Source organism: Echeneis naucrates, chromosome 11, assembly GCF_900963305.1.
Source record: "Echeneis naucrates chromosome 11, fEcheNa1.1, whole genome shotgun sequence".
NCBI lineage: Eukaryota > Metazoa > Chordata > Actinopteri > Carangiformes > Echeneidae > Echeneis > Echeneis naucrates.
This window is the reverse complement of record NC_042521.1, coordinates 16,983,804-17,004,304: the sequence shown is the minus strand read 5'-3', so window position 1 is coordinate 17,004,304 and position 20,501 is coordinate 16,983,804. Positions and strand designations below refer to the sequence as shown.

Genomic DNA, 20,501 nt, shown 5'->3' with positions numbered 1-20,501 from the left:
AAATAGATAAATAAATAAATTGTCCAAAACCACAATGTTCAATGAGAATTCCCAATTTTTGTCTCCCTGGGCATGCTGGAGCAGAATTGGTGAATTTGCCCATGTCTCTTTCGAGTGTAGGTCTACAACAGCCAGTCATACTTTAGTGAGCACGAGGGAGCAAGGAAAGGATGGATGTCAGCTGATGACAACGGATCGATCAGAGAAGAGGGGAAGAATGAAGCGAAGAAGACAGTGGAGGAGGAGGAGGAGGTCCAGCCATGCACTGGAAATGAAGAACCTCCGGAAGTTTGGATCTCTGAGGGGCGGTAAGTGTGAGCGCGATATATGACAAAATGACTTGATCAAATTGGTATTACAGGTGACGTGCTGTCTATTTCTATACAAGCCTAATCACTGCCAGGATTGAAGTCTTGCGTCACATAGTGCGGTGTGTTTTGGAAACTGTTTGTCTGTCCACCATGTTGGGAGAGGCCATGGGTCGGCTGTCTGCACCAGCAGAGCCCGTCTGTTGAGGGGCTGAGCCAGGAAACAATCCAGCTTCCTCTGCTCCTGCTGAGATTCATTTATATAAACCATTACGGCCATTCATATAGAGGAACATTCTTCGTTCTTTCTCTGACGCCAGTGGAATGAGTCGAACATCGACATATGGGCATGTACAAGTGGCATTAGTCATAAAGCGGAGCCATATGGAAAGGAGTAGGAAAACCAAAAAACTGTAAAAAGAAATCCAATTGGATTAGCTCATGATGATGTCCAGTCTTTAAAACAGCAAAAAACAGTAACTACATTGTCCTGGGTCAATTCACAGACCGGCTATTCATAATAGTCAAAAGTTAAATTCATAAATCAACGAACAGTCGCACCTGTATTGCAAAGTTAATATTTCAATCAGAACAATGTATGATATTTGGATTTTAACCCTTAGTTGAGCCTGACTCCCTTGACAGGCCAGGCTGATTGAAAAACTGTTGCTGGTTCCAGGTAGTAAATTTAAACTCCCAGTATTATTATTACTACCAATGTAACATAACACTTTCTGACCATAATATATAAATCCCCATAAGCCAAAAGTACTTAAAGTGTTTTCTTATGATGGTTGTAATCAACCCTATTTATCAGATTCCTCATCAGAAAATACTTACTCACAGATTCAAAAGGATTGCTGTGACTTATAGTATGCACACATGCCAATTTATTAAGTATACCTATATAGTACTAATGCACTAAAATACAACAAGCAGCAGGCAATAAATCCTTCTTCGTGTGGATCAAATGTCATTTCTGGAGTTTTGTAACTGCATCAGGTCATACTGAGAGGCGTTCCTAATATTTTCTCCACCTTATTTATATGAATTACGATTATTTCATTCAGTTTGCCTCATATAGCACTTATACTTCAGTTAACCTGAAGTTAACTACTTGAGGTAAAACCTAATCTACCTTTGACGTGGATATATTTCATCAAAGAGGATTTTTAAGATTGTTACAACAGAAATTCATGTTAGTTTTACCCATTTGTTCACTTGTGGCAGTTAAAGGGAACAGGAACTGTACAATGGCCGATTAGATAACCCATGATGTAATGCTTGCTTTTGCAGTAAGTATTCATAAGCTCAGTTAGAGACGGAAAGTAAACAAAGCAGCGATGTCTAGGTGTCACTGCACCTTTCACGGAGATCTCCAGGAGGCTTTTGCTTTCCTGCTGTCCTGCTGTTTTTAATCATTTCCAATCTGCAGAGTTTTGCTCTCTGTTTCTGTCCTCCCACACTTCAGGTTCAGTCTGTTCAGATTACATAGCTGCAGCTCTCTTTGACTAGGTGCGGCCATATTTGCAAAGCACAATCGTTGTGAACGACAGCATCAGTTTAGTATATAATAATAATAATAATGTGCGAGACGTGTTTTTGTGTTCATGGAGAATCGCACCATTGTCATCACTGCGCACCTCAGGCCACCAGGACTAAACATATGAAGGTGGACATCGATCAGGTGAGTGGGTCTGATCAAAAGGGAGAAGGATGGACAAATGGACTGATTTCTTTCCATTTCTATTTTATTTAATCATGAATAGGTAAACATCAGTAATCAGAAAGGGGCCATGAATCCATTAAAGTCACAACAATGTGATTCACACACATCACACATACACACACATAACATGCAAGTTTTGAAATTGTTTTGTCTTAACTAAAACACATGCACACAAACACTTAAGTCTTCTCAAATTCATCCTCAGTGAGGTTAAAGCACACACACTTAGGCTTTTCTGATATCCATCAGAAATAAACACAGCACTGCAGCACAGTGATGCAGGGGTGGGGGCAGAGAGGTGCCATCTGTGTGTCTCTTTTTTTGGGTTGGGAGTGTGTCTGTGAACAAATCCCTGTTGTGACTCATGTTGACGCTCATCACAGCCTTTCCTAAAAGAGTGAGTCATTCTCTTGCCTGCTCACTTTCTTCTTCAGCGTCTGCTTGGTCTGAGCCAAAAAGACAAAACTGAGGCAGAAAGGTGCTTGTTTTTATTGCTGAGGTGGGGGGAGAAGGCAGGGGTCGGTTCACTCCAAGCCTATGAATATAGCCTCTTTACAGTGTAGGAGTAAAATGTCCAGGCATGGCGGAAAAGGTTTTCTCTTTCATTAAACTGAAAGTTTTTTGAGACTGTAAAAACCCTCCGTTTACGATACCTGCAGAGTTTATCCAGCCGTGAAGCCTGCAGTTGAAATAGAAGAAAAAACAGCTGATTATAATCAGAACGATTGTTTGTCAGAGGAGCGTGTTTTCATTTTCAGTGTTTTTTCATGCTTATTTGGGGCAGCAGCTGGTCTGGGCCAGGGTTTCCCTCCCTCTCCCAGATGTTTTTATTGGCTGGACGCAACAAATCCCTGGACCTTGGGCCACATCGTAGGCGCCCCTCGCCCGTGTTTGGACTCAGTGGTGGTGTGAGCTCTGATGGGGGTTATAAGGCAGTGGGAGGGAAGGAGGGTGGTGGTGGTGATGGGAGAAGGGGAGGGGGGGCTCGGGTTTTGGCTTATGAAAGCAGCTCTGTTGAAGCCGAAGTGGGTGCCTTGCTGAGAGACCCTCAGTGTACATGGAGGGCTAAACCCCAGACCCAGCCGCCACAGTGTGAGCTCATTGTGTAGTCGAGGCCAAACAGATAGAGACTTCCACAGGATAAATACAGGCATTAAAAAGCTGCTTGCAGGTGCGAACACGTCCGTCAGCTCCTGTTACACTCATATTGATTGTCGCTATCATCCTGAGAGCACCAGCATTGGTGGACAACTGACAGACACACTGAAAACCTCTATTCTCCTCGCACCTTCAGATCTGATGGGAAGTCCGGAGCTCTGCACTGTCGAAGTGGAGGGAAGTGCCAGTGTGCAGACTGTGGATTCCACCTTAAGACCACTAGTTTGCTACGAAAGTGCACAGGCCACCCTACAGAATCCCCCCGGTGTGATTGCAGTCAGTGCAAGGTTGCCCTGAAAGATGAAGGTATGAACAGATGATGAGAAATACTGAGGCAGGATCACGACGCTTCTCTTCTGTCAGTTTCTCAGTTTCTCTTGTTGATAATTACAGGGAGCCTCAGCGACCACCTGAGGCCTGAGCCCCGGGGAAAACATCCCTGCTGTTACCCAGACCACACAGATGGAGGTAGACTATGTTGAATGTCTACCATTGCCATTGAATTCACAACATCCTGTCTACACCAAAACTGGATGTTGTTTCCAGCTGTGGATGCGGTTGTTCACTTCACAGTTTTAATGATCAGACGTTTTTTTTTACATAGCAGTTAAGGTTGTTCATGATTAGTTGTTAATAAGAATGTTAAAGGTTCTATATTTTAGAGCATTCATTAATTTCTTTAATGAAATGTTTAATTGCTATAAGGAGATATAGTTTTGTTTTTAAAGACCAAAATCCATCTCGGTGTAGTTTTGGCGTGAACTGACTGCATCTCACCTATTTTTCAACTTCCCAAAAAAGAATGAGAAAATACCTGTTCATTTAATACCACCAACGTTACGATAAAAGTACCACTTTCGTTTTTTATTTCTAGGCCAAACCTGTAGATGGCAGATACCAATCCATCCATCCATTTATCCATTACCTATAGCGCTTATCTGTTTCAGCTAATCCCAGCTAACACAGGTCGCTACTCCATCACAGGGTCGACATACACAGATATACAAATGCTCACTCACACTCACACACACACGCACAGACAATTTAGAGTCACCAATAAATCTTAACCTGTGTATCGCTAGACTAGCTTGAGGTGACAGTACTAACCACTGAAAAAATATAAATATTAAATTAAATTTATCCTTTTTTGGCAGCTACACAGGGAGACAGAGACTTTTTTTAGTCATGTTTTAGGTCAAAAACAAATCAGAAATTTATTTATAATGAAAATAAATCCAACAATCAGGTATCCTGCTAATGGACATTATCCAAGACAAACTCTACATAGACAGAGCTGGCTGTGACGCAGCAGTCACACAGCTGGGGTGCAGCCATCCTGCCCTCCCCACCTGTAACACTGAATGGCTGCATCAAATCTAACTCTCTTAATGCAGCCAGAGGTTTGCATTGTGCCTCAGGGCCCTTTAAGTTGCAGCTGCCAATCAAAAAGACGCTGGCAGAGCCAGTCAAGGCTGAAGGAGACTATTTTTCTTCTTCTTTTGGTCTGCTATAAAAAATAGTAAATTTCAAATTAGCGTTCTCTCGTCCAATGTGAGCTGCGATTGGTTCCAGCACACCCTGCAAGATGAATGAATGCATGAAAATTTAAATTCTGCTCAGATGTTTGGACTGTTCGAGTGATTTTGTTTTCAAGCTGTCTTTCAAACACGAGTTACATTTATATGGAGGCATTTAATTGATTTAATTGATCGGTTAAAAGATCATTGGTTAATTTTTGGTGACTTCACATTTGACCCCACTGCTGTAACCTGGACCACATGGATTCTCGTCTGGAGACTAATTCTGTCTAAATAACCCAATTTGTTTAAATTTGAACATCTTGCGTCTGTTTGAAGAGTAAATATCCACAGAGGTTATCAACATCATGGGCGTACAAGTTATGAGAGGGAAGATACATGGAAACATGGGAGAGGCTCTCTTGTGTTACACCCAGGGAAAGAATGTACTTGGCTGGTTATAACTAGCCATAACACACCTCAATAATGCCCAAGCCTTTTGGTTTTATTTACTTGATGCTTATACACATTGGTGCAGTGAGGATGTGTCATAACACATCCTGAAATTTTAAGCGATTGTCCCAGAATTTAATTGCTTACAGCCTTGGTAGTATGTGTTTTTTTTTGTCCTAGGCATCTCCAAGGACCCATCAGTTCACCCAGACAAACTACAAGATCAGCAGTCCTCTGGTCTAGGACAGTGTAGACATGTTGGGGATGACAAAGCAAAGGACAAGGATGGTGGAAGGGAAGACAGCTGGTCCAGCGTGGCTGAACGCTGCTACTACGCTGCATCGTCTCATAGTGAAAAAGCCCATTCAGGGGGCCAGCCACCAGAGCCTGAACCCAACCAACTGCTCGAGCTCAATCCCAACGATTCCTCCACAAGGGCCTCGGCCAGGACCAGGAGGGCCCTGTTTGCCCGCAAGCACCTTGACACTTCAGCCTCGATGTTCTCCAGAGGCTCCCATCTTCCCAGCACTCAGGCCATGGATCCTCACAGGGAGACATCCCCACCTCACAGCCCGTCGTCCAGGCCTCACCTGACTCCTGCTCCACCTCCTTCCCTCTCCCCGTCTTTTTGTCATGTCTCTCCCTCAGCACTCAGGTCAGACTCCCCAGTTAGAGCCCTATCTCCAATAATAGTCCAGCCCCATGGATTGGAGACCTTTGGGCCTCCAGGCTCCCTTGCAGACACCGCCACTCAGTGTCTTCACCCGAGGGAGCGAGTGTCTACAGTAAGACTGGTGAGTGCCTCCAGCTACACCTGGTGACATATCATCCCTTTACAGTGTTTTGATATATAATAATACATTTTTGGTTTTGTTTGCCACTGTTATAGGCAGTGTTTTTGTTGTTTGTGTATAATTAACACTGGTCAACATGTGGCTTTTATTCCAACCACCATCTTCACGTACCTGTGACTTGATCCAATTCTGTTAGTTTGGCCGACAGTTTAAAATAAATCAGCTTTTGGCTCACAAACATAATCTTGTGTGGCTCAGTTAAATCCCAGTAAGTCAACATTTAGAGCAAATATAGATAGGCTGGTACATATGAGGTTATTTCAAAGGTGCACATTTATTGGAAGAGGAAGGAAAGCCAACTCTCGTGTTTTATATCGCTCAGACCAAGCCTGCAGCTCTCAGCCTTAAAATAATGCAGGAGAGCTCCCAAATAGACACAACATGTTTTCTCTGGGCAGCCACTGATAAAACGAGACCAGGGGCCGATTGTTAAATACCAAAGATTGGAACCACATGTACATGTCAACAGTGCCGGATATCTCAGTTCAGCCTTAAAAAAAAAAAAAAACATGTATCCTCCAAATTGGTTGTTATGGTGTCACCTCACCACTTTCCCTTCACACCGATAGAGCTCCCTAACCCTAACCCATAGGAGCTGAGTCCTATTCACATTCTGTTTCCTCATGTAGGCAGAAAAAAACAGCAACAAAAAAAACGAAACAAACCTTCTCTCTTCATGAAAATTTGACTTTGTTTTTTCATAATTTTTCTCAATGAACTAAAAAAAAACTTTTTTTTTTATTTTATTTTACATTTTTCACATGATTATGATACTGTAATTTAAATTCTTCTAATTTAAACATATTCCTGCTGTAACTGTAGAAACCAAGAATGAGGGACTTCTTATCAAACACTATAAGGTTATCATTTTCACATCGTCCCCATAATTAATGATATGGTATTTTTATCTGTTACTTTTAGAGTGAAACTAAATAAAAGTGGGAAAATACATTTTTAACGTCACCTCACAGGCATTAAAAGGCACTTTTGATTAATTCAAGAGCTTCAGCTTCACTTCACTTCATGAATAATAATTGTCAATTAAAAATTAGAAGGATGCATTAACAGCATATGTATAATAAAAGAATGTTTTTTGTCTGCTTGAGACACTGGGACCAAAGAGGAAAAACGTAATTTAACAGGGCATCTTCAACTGTTTTTATGGCTGATATGGCTGAATGGTCCTTAACACATTTGATGCTGGTCCTTCACATACAATGCAATACATGAAAAGCGTATAAAGGTTGTTAATCAAACTTATTTGGGTATTAATAATTGTGGGTGGTCCCCCTTTTTTTTTATGGTCTCCTTAAGGAAAATCCTGTGGACTCCCTGGAAGTCCCCATGTGGACTTGATGAATCTTGGATCTGGGCACTCCTCTGCGCTCACAGACTTCCAGGGAATTTGCCCATTACCTCAATGAATCTGTGAGCGTGGGAAAATGCAGACATTTGTTTTCAACCACATTTTCTCTCCAGGAGACGTGTTTTGTTATTTCCTGTCCGCGGTCACTTTCTTCTCGCTCTGAGGCAGTTTTCCTCATAATATTAAAGAGTAACACAGCAACAGTGAAATGCACTGACCACAGTTGGCATCACGGCAGTGTTGGGTGTTCAGTTCCTACTCAGAAGATCCCAATTGATTCAGGGGAATGCCGGTGACATTTCTTTCTTGTTTTGATGTGAATGAGGTCCTTAGAGGGCTGATTGCTGTAAATTTCTCCTCTATCCTGATGAATTATTAAAAGCGTTTAATATTTAAGAGTAGAACACAAACTAAGTACTTAAATGCACAAGACTTTAGGGCAGTCATTCTCCAGGGGTGGCCCAGCAGAAACCCAGATGGTCAATCAGTAAATGAGTAAATTACTATTAGGGTAAGAGTTAGGGTTATTGTTTGTGTCATTATTTTTGAGACTCTGGATGAATTTCCAGGCAGCTGGATTCTTTGCTGCTTTGCTTTTTTTGATCTCACATTTCCTGTTTTATTACCCACCTATTCAATTGTTTCCGTTTCCAGCCCTGTAGGTCTTGGGGATGTTTGGAGTCCTTGGTCTGAAGAGGTTTGAGAAACACTGTTCTAGGCACATAACATAGCCACTGCACAGATGTCTAACGTGGCCAGCTAGTTTAAAAGGATTTACAGCGTCACACACCTCTCTGGAAAAGGGGTGTGTGATCCTGTAAATCCCCTTTCCAGGGGTGTGTGACGCAAAAAACTGTTTGTCTGATTGTTTCCCTTCCGATTGCAGTGAGTGTCTCTGCTGCTTTTCATTTTGTGAATAGATAGGGATTATACAAATGATGAGTCATCTCAATTATGAAGTTTCATTCAAGTCACCCGGAGAAACCACTCATGATGATGTGACAGGGTTTTGGAGCACACCAGTATACCAGTCAGCAAAAACCGAGATTTTTGTGAAAATTCAGAAAGTTACAGCATTTTACTTTAAAAACAGATCAAGTAAAAAAATGAAGAAATGAAATGTATCAAACGTTAACATCAAAACAAAGCTTTTTCCTGTGTGGAGGTTAAAAAAAGCCTCAATTATACACAACATAAAAAAAATCAATATTTTCATCAACACTTGAATTTAAACTGTCTGTCTCTACTCTTACTGCTGTAGCGACCAAAACTATTGAAATATTGAACTTTTACTGTCTCGTGTTTTGTTGTAGTCTGGGGATGAGGCCAGTCTGACTCACACCACCCCACATTCCACACGGCTTCGAGGACCTCACAATCTCCTGAGTCACCTCCCCCTGCACTCCCAGCAGCCGAGCAGGGCCCCAAGTCTCCTGATACCCATCGGCGGGATTCACATGATTCAGCCCAGGTCCCCCCTCCCTCTTTACAGCCTGGTAACCAGCCCTGCAGCAGCCACGGTCAGCCCCACAGGTGCAGGGATGTCCTGCAGACTGAGAGACACTTTGAAAGGCAGGTTTTCTAAACAACAGCGACAAGATACTCTCATAGAGATGTCGTCCAGCACCAGAGCCAGCCCCGTGAGCACCGAGGCTTTAGGGGAAACACCTGGGAGCAGCCATTCAGACGCTCTGTCACACAAGAAGAGTCAAGGATGCTGTCCCAGGACAGAGACGAGGCACCCAGAGAAGAGCACAGCCGAACATGTTACAGAGAGGTGTGATTACGACATCGCCCAAGGCCAAAAGGAGACTCCTTCCTCCCAGACATAACTCTGAGAGGAGGGAGAGTCTGAAGGGACAGTGCAAAAGACTGAAAAGAAGAGTCTGCGTGTGAAAATCCTGCAACACACTGGTTTAGACTCTGAAGACAAATGCCAAGAGCACTTGAGCACCGCTTTTGAATGACGCTATTATGTAATTATATGAATAATATATATAGACACTACGTTAGATATGCAGTATGTTTTGTAAATCTTTTTTTACCTTCTTGTTTGATGTCATTGGTGTTAATTTATTTATGTGCTATTATGCAAATTCTGTACTATATGCAAAAACAGCTGGAATGAAAATAGACAAAGTTTTAATCAGTTTCCCTATTAACTCTTTGACAGCTCTAATATACTATTGCTGTGTTAATGTACTGTATTACCAAAATGGATATAGAAAGGTACTACAAATATTTATTCACCCTGACCAGTATTTTAAAGTGCAATTTTACGTCAAGATTGTGGTTGACCTGTCATTCTTAAAGGCTGTGATTATTCTTAATATTGTTTGTCAGTTTTTTTCTTTTTTGTTTTGTTGTCATTGTCGCCTTTGTGTTTCAAAGAAGCAGGGTTACCATCAACTTCCTTTTCTAAGATCATTATGAAAAGAAGTTTGGGATCAAGGCGTTCAGAGTGCACTGACAAATGATTTGATAACTAGAGGAAACCTGTTTTACGTACATGGTAGCTACAGTACGTTTCTTTTTGTTTTTGTTTTGTTGTTTTCTTTCATAAACAGATACATGTATTTTTGTGTTTTTGCTTTTATAAATGATACAATCACTGTCATTTTCATGTTTACCATTAAACTTCTCATTTTTACAGATTTATATTAAACCTGTGGTAAGTGTCTGCTTTTTGAGTCAGTTACTCCAACTGATGAGTGTTGAAGGTGTAACTTAGTAGTTTATTTACTAATGCACTCCTCCAAGATACGAGTCGAATGAGGCTTATAGAGCCAAAAAAAAGGAAAGATGAGTTCAAATCCAAACAGGGAACCCAACACAAAGATTTCAGAACTCATCAGAGCAAAGCAGTACTTCAAATCGCCAGACAAAATTTCATTACATGGAAACACACAACACAGCTAAAGAGGAGGGTAACCAGCCACATTTAAAGAGCCCATATTATCAGGACTTCATTGTCTTCTTGAATGAATAAATCAGGTCTAGCGTCTAAAACCAGCTGTCAATACCTCTGGAACATTGTGATGTCACAACAAAGCCGTTGCCTTGACACACCGTTCAACCACAGCAGGTTTGACCCAAAATCTTTTCAGTGTAATTCCACCTCACCAGCAGGGGATTATGGGGTCACTTCTGCTAGCTCACTTAACTAGTTTGCTATATTTCTATCTATCGCCTTTCTCGTGCTGTGCTTTCTGTCAAGATGTCTTTGGAGCAAGTGTTAGTTAAGAGGAAGAACATGTAATCTCCTAAAAGCTGCAGAAACTGTGTTAATGAATGTAGCACCACCCTGTGGCTGTGGTTAATTCACTTGTTTTTAGTCCTAAACAGTGTTTTTGAACTCGAAACCCATTTCACTTTTTCTTTTTCTTTTTATATATATATATATATGACTGTTTTCGTGCAAATGATTAGTGTCTTCTGAGATCATCCTGTTCCTCCTCTGAACTAACAAGGCTTTGTTCCACAACGCTGAAGAGGACTCACATCACCACTGGGTGGCAGGAGAAAACTATTTAAGTGTGAACAGAGGGCAATTGAAAATGATGACATCACACGCGGCGAAGACATTTTTTTACCATTTTATTGTGAAGGGCTGCTACTAGAAGCCACAGACAGATGAGGAAAAAGTAAAGACTGTGTTTACTCCCACATATATGGTGATCATCACTGTATTTCTTGCTTTCTCATAATCTTGAGGTGACTGTTGGGAACAGCACAGCAACTTTCACTCCACACAGACATGCTTTAAAATAATAAAATCTGCAAGACTCAAAGGGCAATCTAATAAAAATTGGAAAGAAAGACTGTTTATACCATCTGTTTGAGTTAGCCAGATGGTTGTATTCCACAGTGTCAGATATAACAAAACTCTAACTACAAAGCTCCTTTCCAATTCCCGTCAAAATATACGTATTGATAAAATCACAAAAACTGAGACATTTACCAGACATTTATATATTTCCAAAGAATAAGGTTCTTTAGAAGGCATTAAAACATTTCTTGACTTTCCAGGATGCCCGATGAAACATAGAGGGGCAATGTAAATGCAAGAGAACAAAGTGACCCAACTGTCATCACAGCACCTGATAACAATGAACAAATATCCTTGACAGCATTTTGGCAACACTTTTACATTAAAGTGCAAACCTCTTCATTTTGCTTGTGCTTGTGTTGTCTTTCTCATAAATGTGCCAATATCTCTCTGAATTCAGGCTGTTTTAAGATTTTTTTTAAACCAAGGTTTGATTGACATTTCACCTGAGCTTTCTTCCAAAATGTTAAACTAAATGATAAATCATTTTCATTTTGTCCAGCATGTTCCTTTTTATATTAAATAATTTTAAGTTCACAGGGAATTTACGCTCTTGTAATAACATTAAATGCAGACACAGTGTCGTCATAGAGGACACTTATAATTGAACTTTTAATTTATTCAAGCACTTGTGATTTTTTTAAAGAAATGTCTTTATTGAATTGTTTCATTTGAAAGGGGATAAAATCATTCTTGTCTGCTGACATGAAATTAATCATTTTTATTTAATTTAAACCAGTCAAACCAGGTGCTTCCACTGAAAACCCTGACCACTCTGAGATTCCAGCTTCCAGGAGAGGATTCACTGTTTCTCCATGCTCTTTGTGTGTTAACACTGCCTTGACTGAGCGTCACTACGGCATTACAAACAAATTAAAGAAGCTTTAAGTATGTTTTATGCACAGCCAACTTTTTTATTTATAGCAGTTTCCCTTTAGACATTATACAAAGCAAATTTTACAGATAGCATCTTTGTTTGAAAAAGAAAGAAGCAAAGAAACAAAAGTAATTCATAGGCCTACAGATTACAAGTGAATTAGATATAAAACACTTTTGCTTAAATAAATGGTTGCCTTCAGACAAGAGAAAAGCAATAAATTCTATTTAAAAATAATTACATTTTTTATTTAGGTCCACATTTGCTGACCACTAAAAGAAGCTATGTAGCCAACATTAGCAACCAGAGCCAGGAAGGAGCTAAGTGGTTAGCATGCCAACTTTTGTATAAGAAAAGTTGTCTAAACCAAGAATTTTTTTTGGTCTCTGACAGCAGAAAAAAAGTGAACAGAACAACAACCATTCTTCTAAACTCCTAACTTAGCTGGTAATGCGAACGTTGACCGTACAGCATTTTCAAAACCTATGAGTAGATCCTTAAAGTTTTTCTGTAATTGATTTGAAATGTTTTGTTTTAATGAGGGTTGATTGCTTGTCATTTTTCCAAATCTTTTGGCCATACCTTACATCCTTCAGGAAATGTAGCGCTTAGTTCATGACCTCAACAACAGTGCGTTTCCAAACAATTTAAATGAGCAAAATCTAAATAGCAAAAAAAAAAAAGAAAAAAAGAAATGGTAACGCAAACACATAGATTTAGAAAAGTCTCTCAAATATTGAAAAAAGTTTTCTCACTTTCATGAAATTAAATGCATATCACAAAAGTTTAATGTTTAATGTTAAAGCTGTTTTTTTTTCTTCACATTTACAGAGGGTCCCTATGGCAACAGCGCCAATTGAAATTAGCGTCGCAAAATGCTTTCATCCATCTTCCTCAAAATGGAGTTTTGCAGGACGAGATTTTACGAGAATTATGGGATGTCATGAGACTAGTATTTAAGAGCTTTAGGATTCATACGGATGCAACAACTATTGTCCAATGTTTGTCCGATATCATTTTCTCACACCTGTTACTGTTGGATTATAATTATATATATTGCACAACATATTTCCTAATGGCTGTATCGTGTCTTATGACTTAGAGTTTCCATAATGCATAACACTTGCCCACAGATGGAGGTAGCAGATACTCTCATCTCCTCCTACTGAAACTGTCTCGGTGGACTAAGTTGTTGCCTTTCATTCAGTCTACAGTGCTGCTGCTATCAAAACTCCCATCTACTCTGAAAGGCCCACCCTCACTTTACTCACATCGGGGCAAAAGGTGTGTGAGTGTGAGTAATGGCTGTTCTCAATGACTGTGATATTAATCTCACATGTTGAAAGTGTGTTGATGTTAGCAGACCGTGTCCTGCCCTGTGCTTCCATCATAAAATGTGGGCATAAAGTAAAGAACAATACGGGCAACAGTAATTAGAAGGCCAGCCCGCGAAAAAAACAGCTTGGAAACTCAGCCGCTTTTGCAATGTATTTTCAGTGGACTATTAACAAATGGTTCTCAATGGACTGAATTAACTGTAAAGTTCAATTCCAGTTTTGTAAATACAGAGAGCGTTTCCTGTTACCGCCAACTTACATGTTCAACCCGGGGAACTTTTTATAAATGAGTTGCGTATGATGACCGACAGCTGTCAGACAGTCATTTTAGAAAAAACAAAACTGTGTTACCATGAAGATTACTATGTCCCTGTTTCTATGCATTCTTACAAGGATACCTTCTATTTATACTTTAGTTTTTGTATATATAAAAACTTTGTTTGTGTCTTTTACTGCCATATTTGTGTGCTTCTCAGATAAAACTGGTCCTTGGGGGACACATTTGATTTGTTTGACAGATGCCAAAGAATTAGTGTCTGGGTAAAGACACAGGGACACAGGGGATCTCATCACGATGGGTTAGGGTTAGTTAATTATTAGCCTTTTTATGATTACTGCTGAAGTTAATATGATGGTTAGCTAGAAATGTGATGCAGTTACTAGGCGCGTAAAGACTTGATAGATCCATTTATCTTCTCCACCTGGGCCTGAATGTAGCTGCTTGTTTGTGTGTCACTGTGTCACAGTCCATATGCTCAGCATCATTTGAGAGGAATTTTTATACCTCTTCATGGTTCTATTATTCATTGTCATTGCGCAATCTCACATTCCTCTGCAGCAGCCGCCAGAAGTGGGAAATGGATAAGGCCACATATTTTACACTGCCACTGCCTTGTCTGGAGAAAAGAAAGAGGGGCGGGGAAATTAGAGGGTGGGTGGGGGGACATAACCCATAGCTGGGATCCATTTCTCCAGACTGCGCCAGTTAACAAATATTTGCTCTAGATGAGTTTTTGCTTTTCTTTTTTTTTTCTCTGTTAATAGTTGGTGGAATGTCTGTCTTTCCTCATTGTGACATCTCCTTGGCATTTCCCCTTCAACCTTACAAACACGCACATGATGCATGTTTCAGCTGTGTTTTTTTCTTCTTCCTGTCACTGTCACCTTTTATCTCCTGGGTTGCCGCGGCATTTGTAAGACTTTCCATACTTCATTGACGCTCTTCAGTGATTGTATTTCTTCCTGTTTATTCACTGCAGCGTTTTGCAGCGTCCTCCTTAAATTAGAAAACCATGTATGGTAAAGATTGAATGAAAATAATCTGCATTGTCGCATGAAAAATTCCTGACTGAAATTTCACAAACTCCTTTTGCTCACCATGAAACCATTGCTCACTCATTAAACTAAACTTTGCTATGTCACACTTGTCAACTACTAAATATGAATATGATTTGATTTGCTGATATATTATTGAATATCACCAATTTTTTTTTTTTTTTTTTTTTTTTTCAGAAAATTATATATATTCATGAAGGAATTAATGGATTAAATAAACTGAAGGTTTAGATACAAATGCTATTAAAAAGATTTATGATGAATTTTATATACCGTATTTTGCAGACCATAAGGCGCACCGCATTATACATAATTAGTTATCTAACGTTGTTTGATGTTGCAGCCCATATCCAACAAAGGACCAATGTTAACACAACGTCCCTGCATCAGCTGGGAACGCTCCATCAAGCAGAGCGGCTTCCTCGCTTACCAAAGTCGCACTAAAACATTCTGACAGATTTTTGAGCGCAGTGTACCACATAACATTGGTTCAAGGTCAGCGAGCACAACAAGTATTCACACATAAGACGCATTGCCGATTTTTGAGAAAATTTTAAGATTTTAAGTGCGCCTTATAGTGCGAAAAATACGGTACTCACAGCAATAGCTAACACATCAGGAATGATCATATCAAATATTACGCGATTGTAGTCTTTGTTTTTGTTAAATGTGTTGAAATTATAAAATTCCTTTAAAAGAAATGAACACAGTTTACAATACAATATCTGTAATTTGGTGCATGATGTGCAAACAGGACACTTTTCTGTGTTAAAATAGTCTAATAGCTTTGAAAAGAAGCCTTGAAGGTCAGCGGAAACAAAGCACGTCTTGCTGAATTATGTGACAATGGAAATCACGTCAGTCTTGTCCTTTACTTTGAGTGTCATTCCAACTCTTTCCCTCATCCCCACATTCTTCACTGTTATCAGATATACATATAATCTTAGTTTCTGATGCTTTAAAATGCCTGTGGATTTGCATGATCTATTCTTTAGAAATGGAGAGGAGGGAGTACCTGAGGGTGCATCATGCCATGGCTGTGCAGACAGCGTGGGCAGCCAGGCTGTGGTCGAACCCATGGTGGCTGGTTTTGTCACTGGAAAGAGATAGTGTGTGTGTGTGTGTGTGTGTAGCAGAGATGTGGCAGGCAGCTGCATATCTTTTTTGGAAGGTCAGATTATGTCGCACATGTTGTTTGTGTGTTAGTGTAGGGATGTTTTCGAGGGATGTGCTATGATATCACCTTCTTGTGTGCTGACAGCTCTCCTTGACTTCATCATCCTCATATTATCAGTGTGGCACATGTGAACCTTCTGCCTGTTTCTGTGATCTCTTCCCTCCGCCGCCTCCAACCACATTCATGTCCAGTACCTCTGGAAAAAGGGAGGGTGGGGGTGGCATGACCTCACATAACTTTGTATCACTTTTGAGCGGTTGATAAAGATATCTTGAAGTCTCATTTTTTTGCAGGACAGCTGAATATTTTGGGTTGTTTTGCATTTAAACCACCCAGTTTTAAACCCGCCTGGCAACAGACACCTAATATTTTGAATTGTCATGGAAGGAGCAGCTCAGGTGAAACTAAAACTATTGTTACATTACAATACAGAATTAAAGTGAGTCAGCTTGTCTGATACCAGGATGATGTAACTAGCTCATATGAATGGAATGCATTTGTCTCTAATAAGGACTTTTCAAGAAGAACAACCCAAATTTAAGTTGTAGAAAGTTCGTGTACATTAACTGATAAATATGCTTTTTTCGCTGTTGGAATATTTCAGGTGTCTCTTCATAGATTATTATATCTAATTACTGCATTTAATTTATAGTAACAGTTGAAATTAAATGTGCAATCCAATTATAATATGTTATCAAACTTTTATTAAATAGTCTGCTGATTTATACATAAAGTAAGGTGTTTCCACCTCTTGCTGCCAGACAACTACAAACTTTACTTTTTTTATCTTTTTATTTCAGCAGAGAAGTAATTTGTATGTGGTGGAATGGCCGTGAGCATTTTTTTTCAATGACTTCCTAGCTTTTTTCTGTGTTTTTTTTTTTTTGCCTCTCTTTCGTTTTCTAAAGTCACCCTCAGACATGTCCACACAGACTCCAGCAGAAAATGCACACGCCCAGCATGCGCAAAACCCAACTGAATTCCTTTTGCCCAATATTGTGAATCTGACACATCACTTCAGGTTTTCTCTCCCACCATTTTTCTCGTTTATTTATTTATTTTTTCTTTATTTTAGGAAAAAACTATGGCGTAAATAATAATTTCATGGCATGGAAAATCCACTTGAGGTGCGGTTGTCAAGTTCTATCCAATTTTCTTGGCCGGTGGGGGGCACTCATTGTGCCATGTGTTGAGGTCAGTGCTGGAATGTGAGGAGGGCAGGTGGAGTATGTGAGTTGTGTAACAACGCTGTTCTGCATAGACGGATGAATACACAGTGGTGGGAGGGGCCATAGTCATATCACCCACGGAGAGGGGTATAAGTAGAAGTCCACACAGGAACATGAAGACAAAGCACCTGTTGCTGCACTTTAGGCTGAACAATCAAGCCCTTTAAGGTTGTCTACCGCTCTTGGAGTGTGTGAACTGACTGCAGCTGCTTTTGCACATCAGAACTTCACAGAACTCACTTGAGGATGATGATGGTTTCTTTCACATGCAAGACCCTGATTTTACTCATCATCTGCATGGCTCTGCGTGAAGGTGAGCAACTTTTCTTTTATTTCTAACTGTTTATAAGCATGCTTTTGGTGAAAACGTCTCAGAGAAATTTTTACTTGCACACAACAGCTGGCAGAATTGTTTGACTTGGTTTAAGTTCCTTGACTTCTTACATGAAAAATGGGCTCCACTGTAATCACTCCTAACACTAGTGGGTGTTAGCCTGCTCACTGGATTTGTCAACTGCAAAGTCATAATCTCAGATACCTTTTGTGTTTTTCTAGGTTGCGGACACCCGTTATCAGAGCGGGCAGAGCTGCCAGCTAAGGCTCCACAGTCACTACATGTCAGGACCAAACGGTGCTCCTGCAGCAGCTGGGATGATAAAGAATGCATCTACTTCTGTCACCTGGATATTATCTGGGTCAACACACCAAGGTGAGGTTGCAGAAAACTTGACACTAGTCCCTCCCCTAACCTTTATCCCCAGCCGAACCCTGACCGACAGTTGATCTCTGCATTCTTTAATTACTGTGGCTTTAAATGGTTTCATTTCCTCCTTACAGTAAACTCCTTCCGTATGGTCTGGGAAGTCCCTTGTCTCGTCGCCGTCGTTCAGCCGACCGTTGTAAATGCCTCAGCTCAGCTGATAACATGTGTTACAGCTTCTGTCATAAAAGGTGAGCACTCTGCCCTCCCCACTTTTCATTTTAACATCAGCCACAACTTGCTGCAAAGAAAATCCAATCCATCACGCACCTTCGTCAAGATGCTAGATTGTATCAAAGCAGCGTTTTTGTCTCTTTTCAAAGTTTATCAGGTGTGACAAGCCTGAACAGTATGTTAATTATGGAAGACGAGTCAGTCAAAAGACTATATGATTCAGCCTGAGATAATGGTGAAACAGTATGAGGGCAGTAATCGTAATGGACTAAATGGCCTGCATATCTTTGGAAACCTTGACAGAAATAACAAAGTGTTATTAGTGGTGCTATTTTTGGAAAGTTAAGAATTTTGCTTTTACTCAAGGGAATGTTTGTTGTGTCTTCGTGTTATTACAGTCCTGAGGCTGCCAGAAAAGATTAGTCATCATCTTTAGATCTTATCCTTGGTGGTATTTTATAAGGCACGCCCTGCAATTCTGCCTATAAGGCGTCTAAAAATATACTCTTAATTTCTATGAAAATTGCTTTGTCAACCCCGAACTAAGTCAAGTAGCATAATAATGGAAGACAAATTTGTCAGGCTTGATTAGGATCTGGCAGGGTTATTGTATCTTGTTGTAATGCTGTTGTTGCATTTCCTCACAGCTTTCAGAATCCAAGGAGCGATAGCGTGGACCCATTGAGAAAATCAGAAAATGTGAACAAAATGCTTGCATCTTTCAGGTAAATTTAAAAGAATGAGGATATCAGTATTTACATCCATATTGTGCTGTGGTGTGATGGTCATTTTGTAAGACGCCTTGAGCATTTCTGACTTGTGTTCCTTTATTTTTGTTTTCTGCAGATCTGTGGTGAGCTCCAACATGGTCATTGCAAAGAAGGTACCATCAAGAAACAAGAATGTGGCTCGAGTCAAAAGGCTCAGGAGCAGAACAAGAAGGTAGAAGACTGAACAAGAAGCACAAGTGGGTTCATCAGCGATGTGTCCAGCCACCATGTGCAGGAGGCTCCACCATCGTCCAGTCAGGCAGTGGAAGCAACGAATCAGGCAACTGAATAACAACACAGAGCTTTGGAAGACTGGCAACTACCCAAGCTAGAACCCCTGAGGCAGTAGCAACGTTGGGTAGAGACGTCAAGAGTTGATTGTTGAACTCTCCTTGAACTTAAAAACAGCCTGATTGCAAAGGATGGATCATTCAAAGGAAGAATATGGGGGCTTTGAGACTGGTGTGTAACCAGGTCAAGAGATTTTACAATAACCAGTTGTTTGGTTTCATGGAAAAAGCTCTGGCTTGACTCATCTATAATGAGTTTCACACACGCAGCTCCTCCACATTTAGGATTATGTGATCAAGTCATATAAACTCTGTATTTAGTTTGGATTTATTTACCCACGTTTTCTCTAATATCCTTGAGACTTTCCTGTCACCGCTGACCATTGGTTTGGTTTAATATTCCTCTGTATCAGAGCTGGAATCTACTGTCCTGCCTAATGTTTATGGCAAATTAGCAAATAGCTTTTTAATTAGGAAGCTTACTTGAAAATAACAGTTTAAACACATGATGAAATGAAGGCCATCACTTGAGGATTCATCTGAAAAACAATTAGGTTTATACAAAGTCTATTGTCAGCTGCTGCTCTGCACATACACATGCAGTATACTTTGCAGCAAAACATCTATAGTTGGCCTATTGTGTTGGCTCGAGTGTTTACTGCATAGCTCCAGTTTAATGTTTTGATAAAAGATAAGCCAGGGGGTTTCAATAATGAGCAGCTTGCCAAAAACTGGCAACAATTGCTTTTCTCCCCTGACAAATGTCTACCTAATTTCTCTGCATTAGCTACAGCTACAGGTTTCACTCTTGGCTTGTCTTATGCACTTCAAAAACTATTTACCTGTAGCCCACATTGTGCCATGGATCCATCTTCCTCAATGCCCTGCTTAAGTCCAGTCACCAGGAAGCAACAGAAAACACTCATCCTCAGTGCTGTATATGATGGAGAATGTACCTGTTTACTGTCGAATGCTGAATGATTGAGTTAATTTATTCTCTAACTTATTCAGAGATGTATTTATATTTTTTACGAATAAAATGGACTGTGTGGGAAAATAAAAGTGCAAAAAAAAAAGAGCAGTCTGTTCAAATGGTGATTTCAAAACTTGCTCGTGTATGTACTTATGCAGGCACCGCAGACGGGCAATTATTTTAGCACTACATACCTTGCACACTTTTCAATACCAAGGGCACAGCAAATGCATTTGCATTTCTTAGCAGTGAACTGTAGGTTGGCACTTTAAGACACAATTGCACATTAATAGACTGACACACATACAAACCACTGAGTGTGATATCCACAGTTTTCAATTATGAGTGTGACAGAAATATAAAAA

The 20,501-nt window shown here is 40.1% G+C and overlaps 2 protein-coding genes across 4 annotated transcripts in view; both read left to right on the top strand.

The window, feature by feature from the left end:
• hivep3a (HIVEP zinc finger 3a) overlaps positions 1–9,990 on the top strand; it is a 40,003-nt gene extending 30,013 nt beyond the window's left edge. For all 3 annotated transcript variants that reach the window (XM_029514608.1, XM_029514609.1, XM_029514611.1), the window contains exons 3-7: positions 121–308; positions 3,332–3,501; positions 3,589–3,663; positions 5,346–5,959; positions 8,699–9,990. In XM_029514608.1, coding sequence (XP_029370468.1) covers positions 121–308; positions 3,332–3,501; positions 3,589–3,663; positions 5,346–5,959; positions 8,699–9,217 — 1,566 coding nt within the window. In that variant the 3' untranslated portion in view covers positions 9,218–9,990. The remainder of the gene's footprint in view (positions 1–120; positions 309–3,331; positions 3,502–3,588; positions 3,664–5,345; positions 5,960–8,698) is intronic.
• A 7,317-nt stretch (positions 9,991–17,307) lies between these two features.
• edn2 (endothelin 2) lies at positions 17,308–20,241 on the top strand. Its single transcript, XM_029514567.1, has 5 exons — positions 17,308–17,482; positions 17,725–17,878; positions 18,007–18,120; positions 18,751–18,828; positions 18,950–20,241. Exons 1-5 carry the CDS (start codon positions 17,416–17,418, stop codon positions 19,047–19,049), a joined length of 513 nt encoding a protein of 170 aa, XP_029370427.1. The 5' UTR covers positions 17,308–17,415; the 3' UTR covers positions 19,050–20,241.
• The last annotated feature ends 260 nt before the right edge of the window (positions 20,242–20,501 follow it).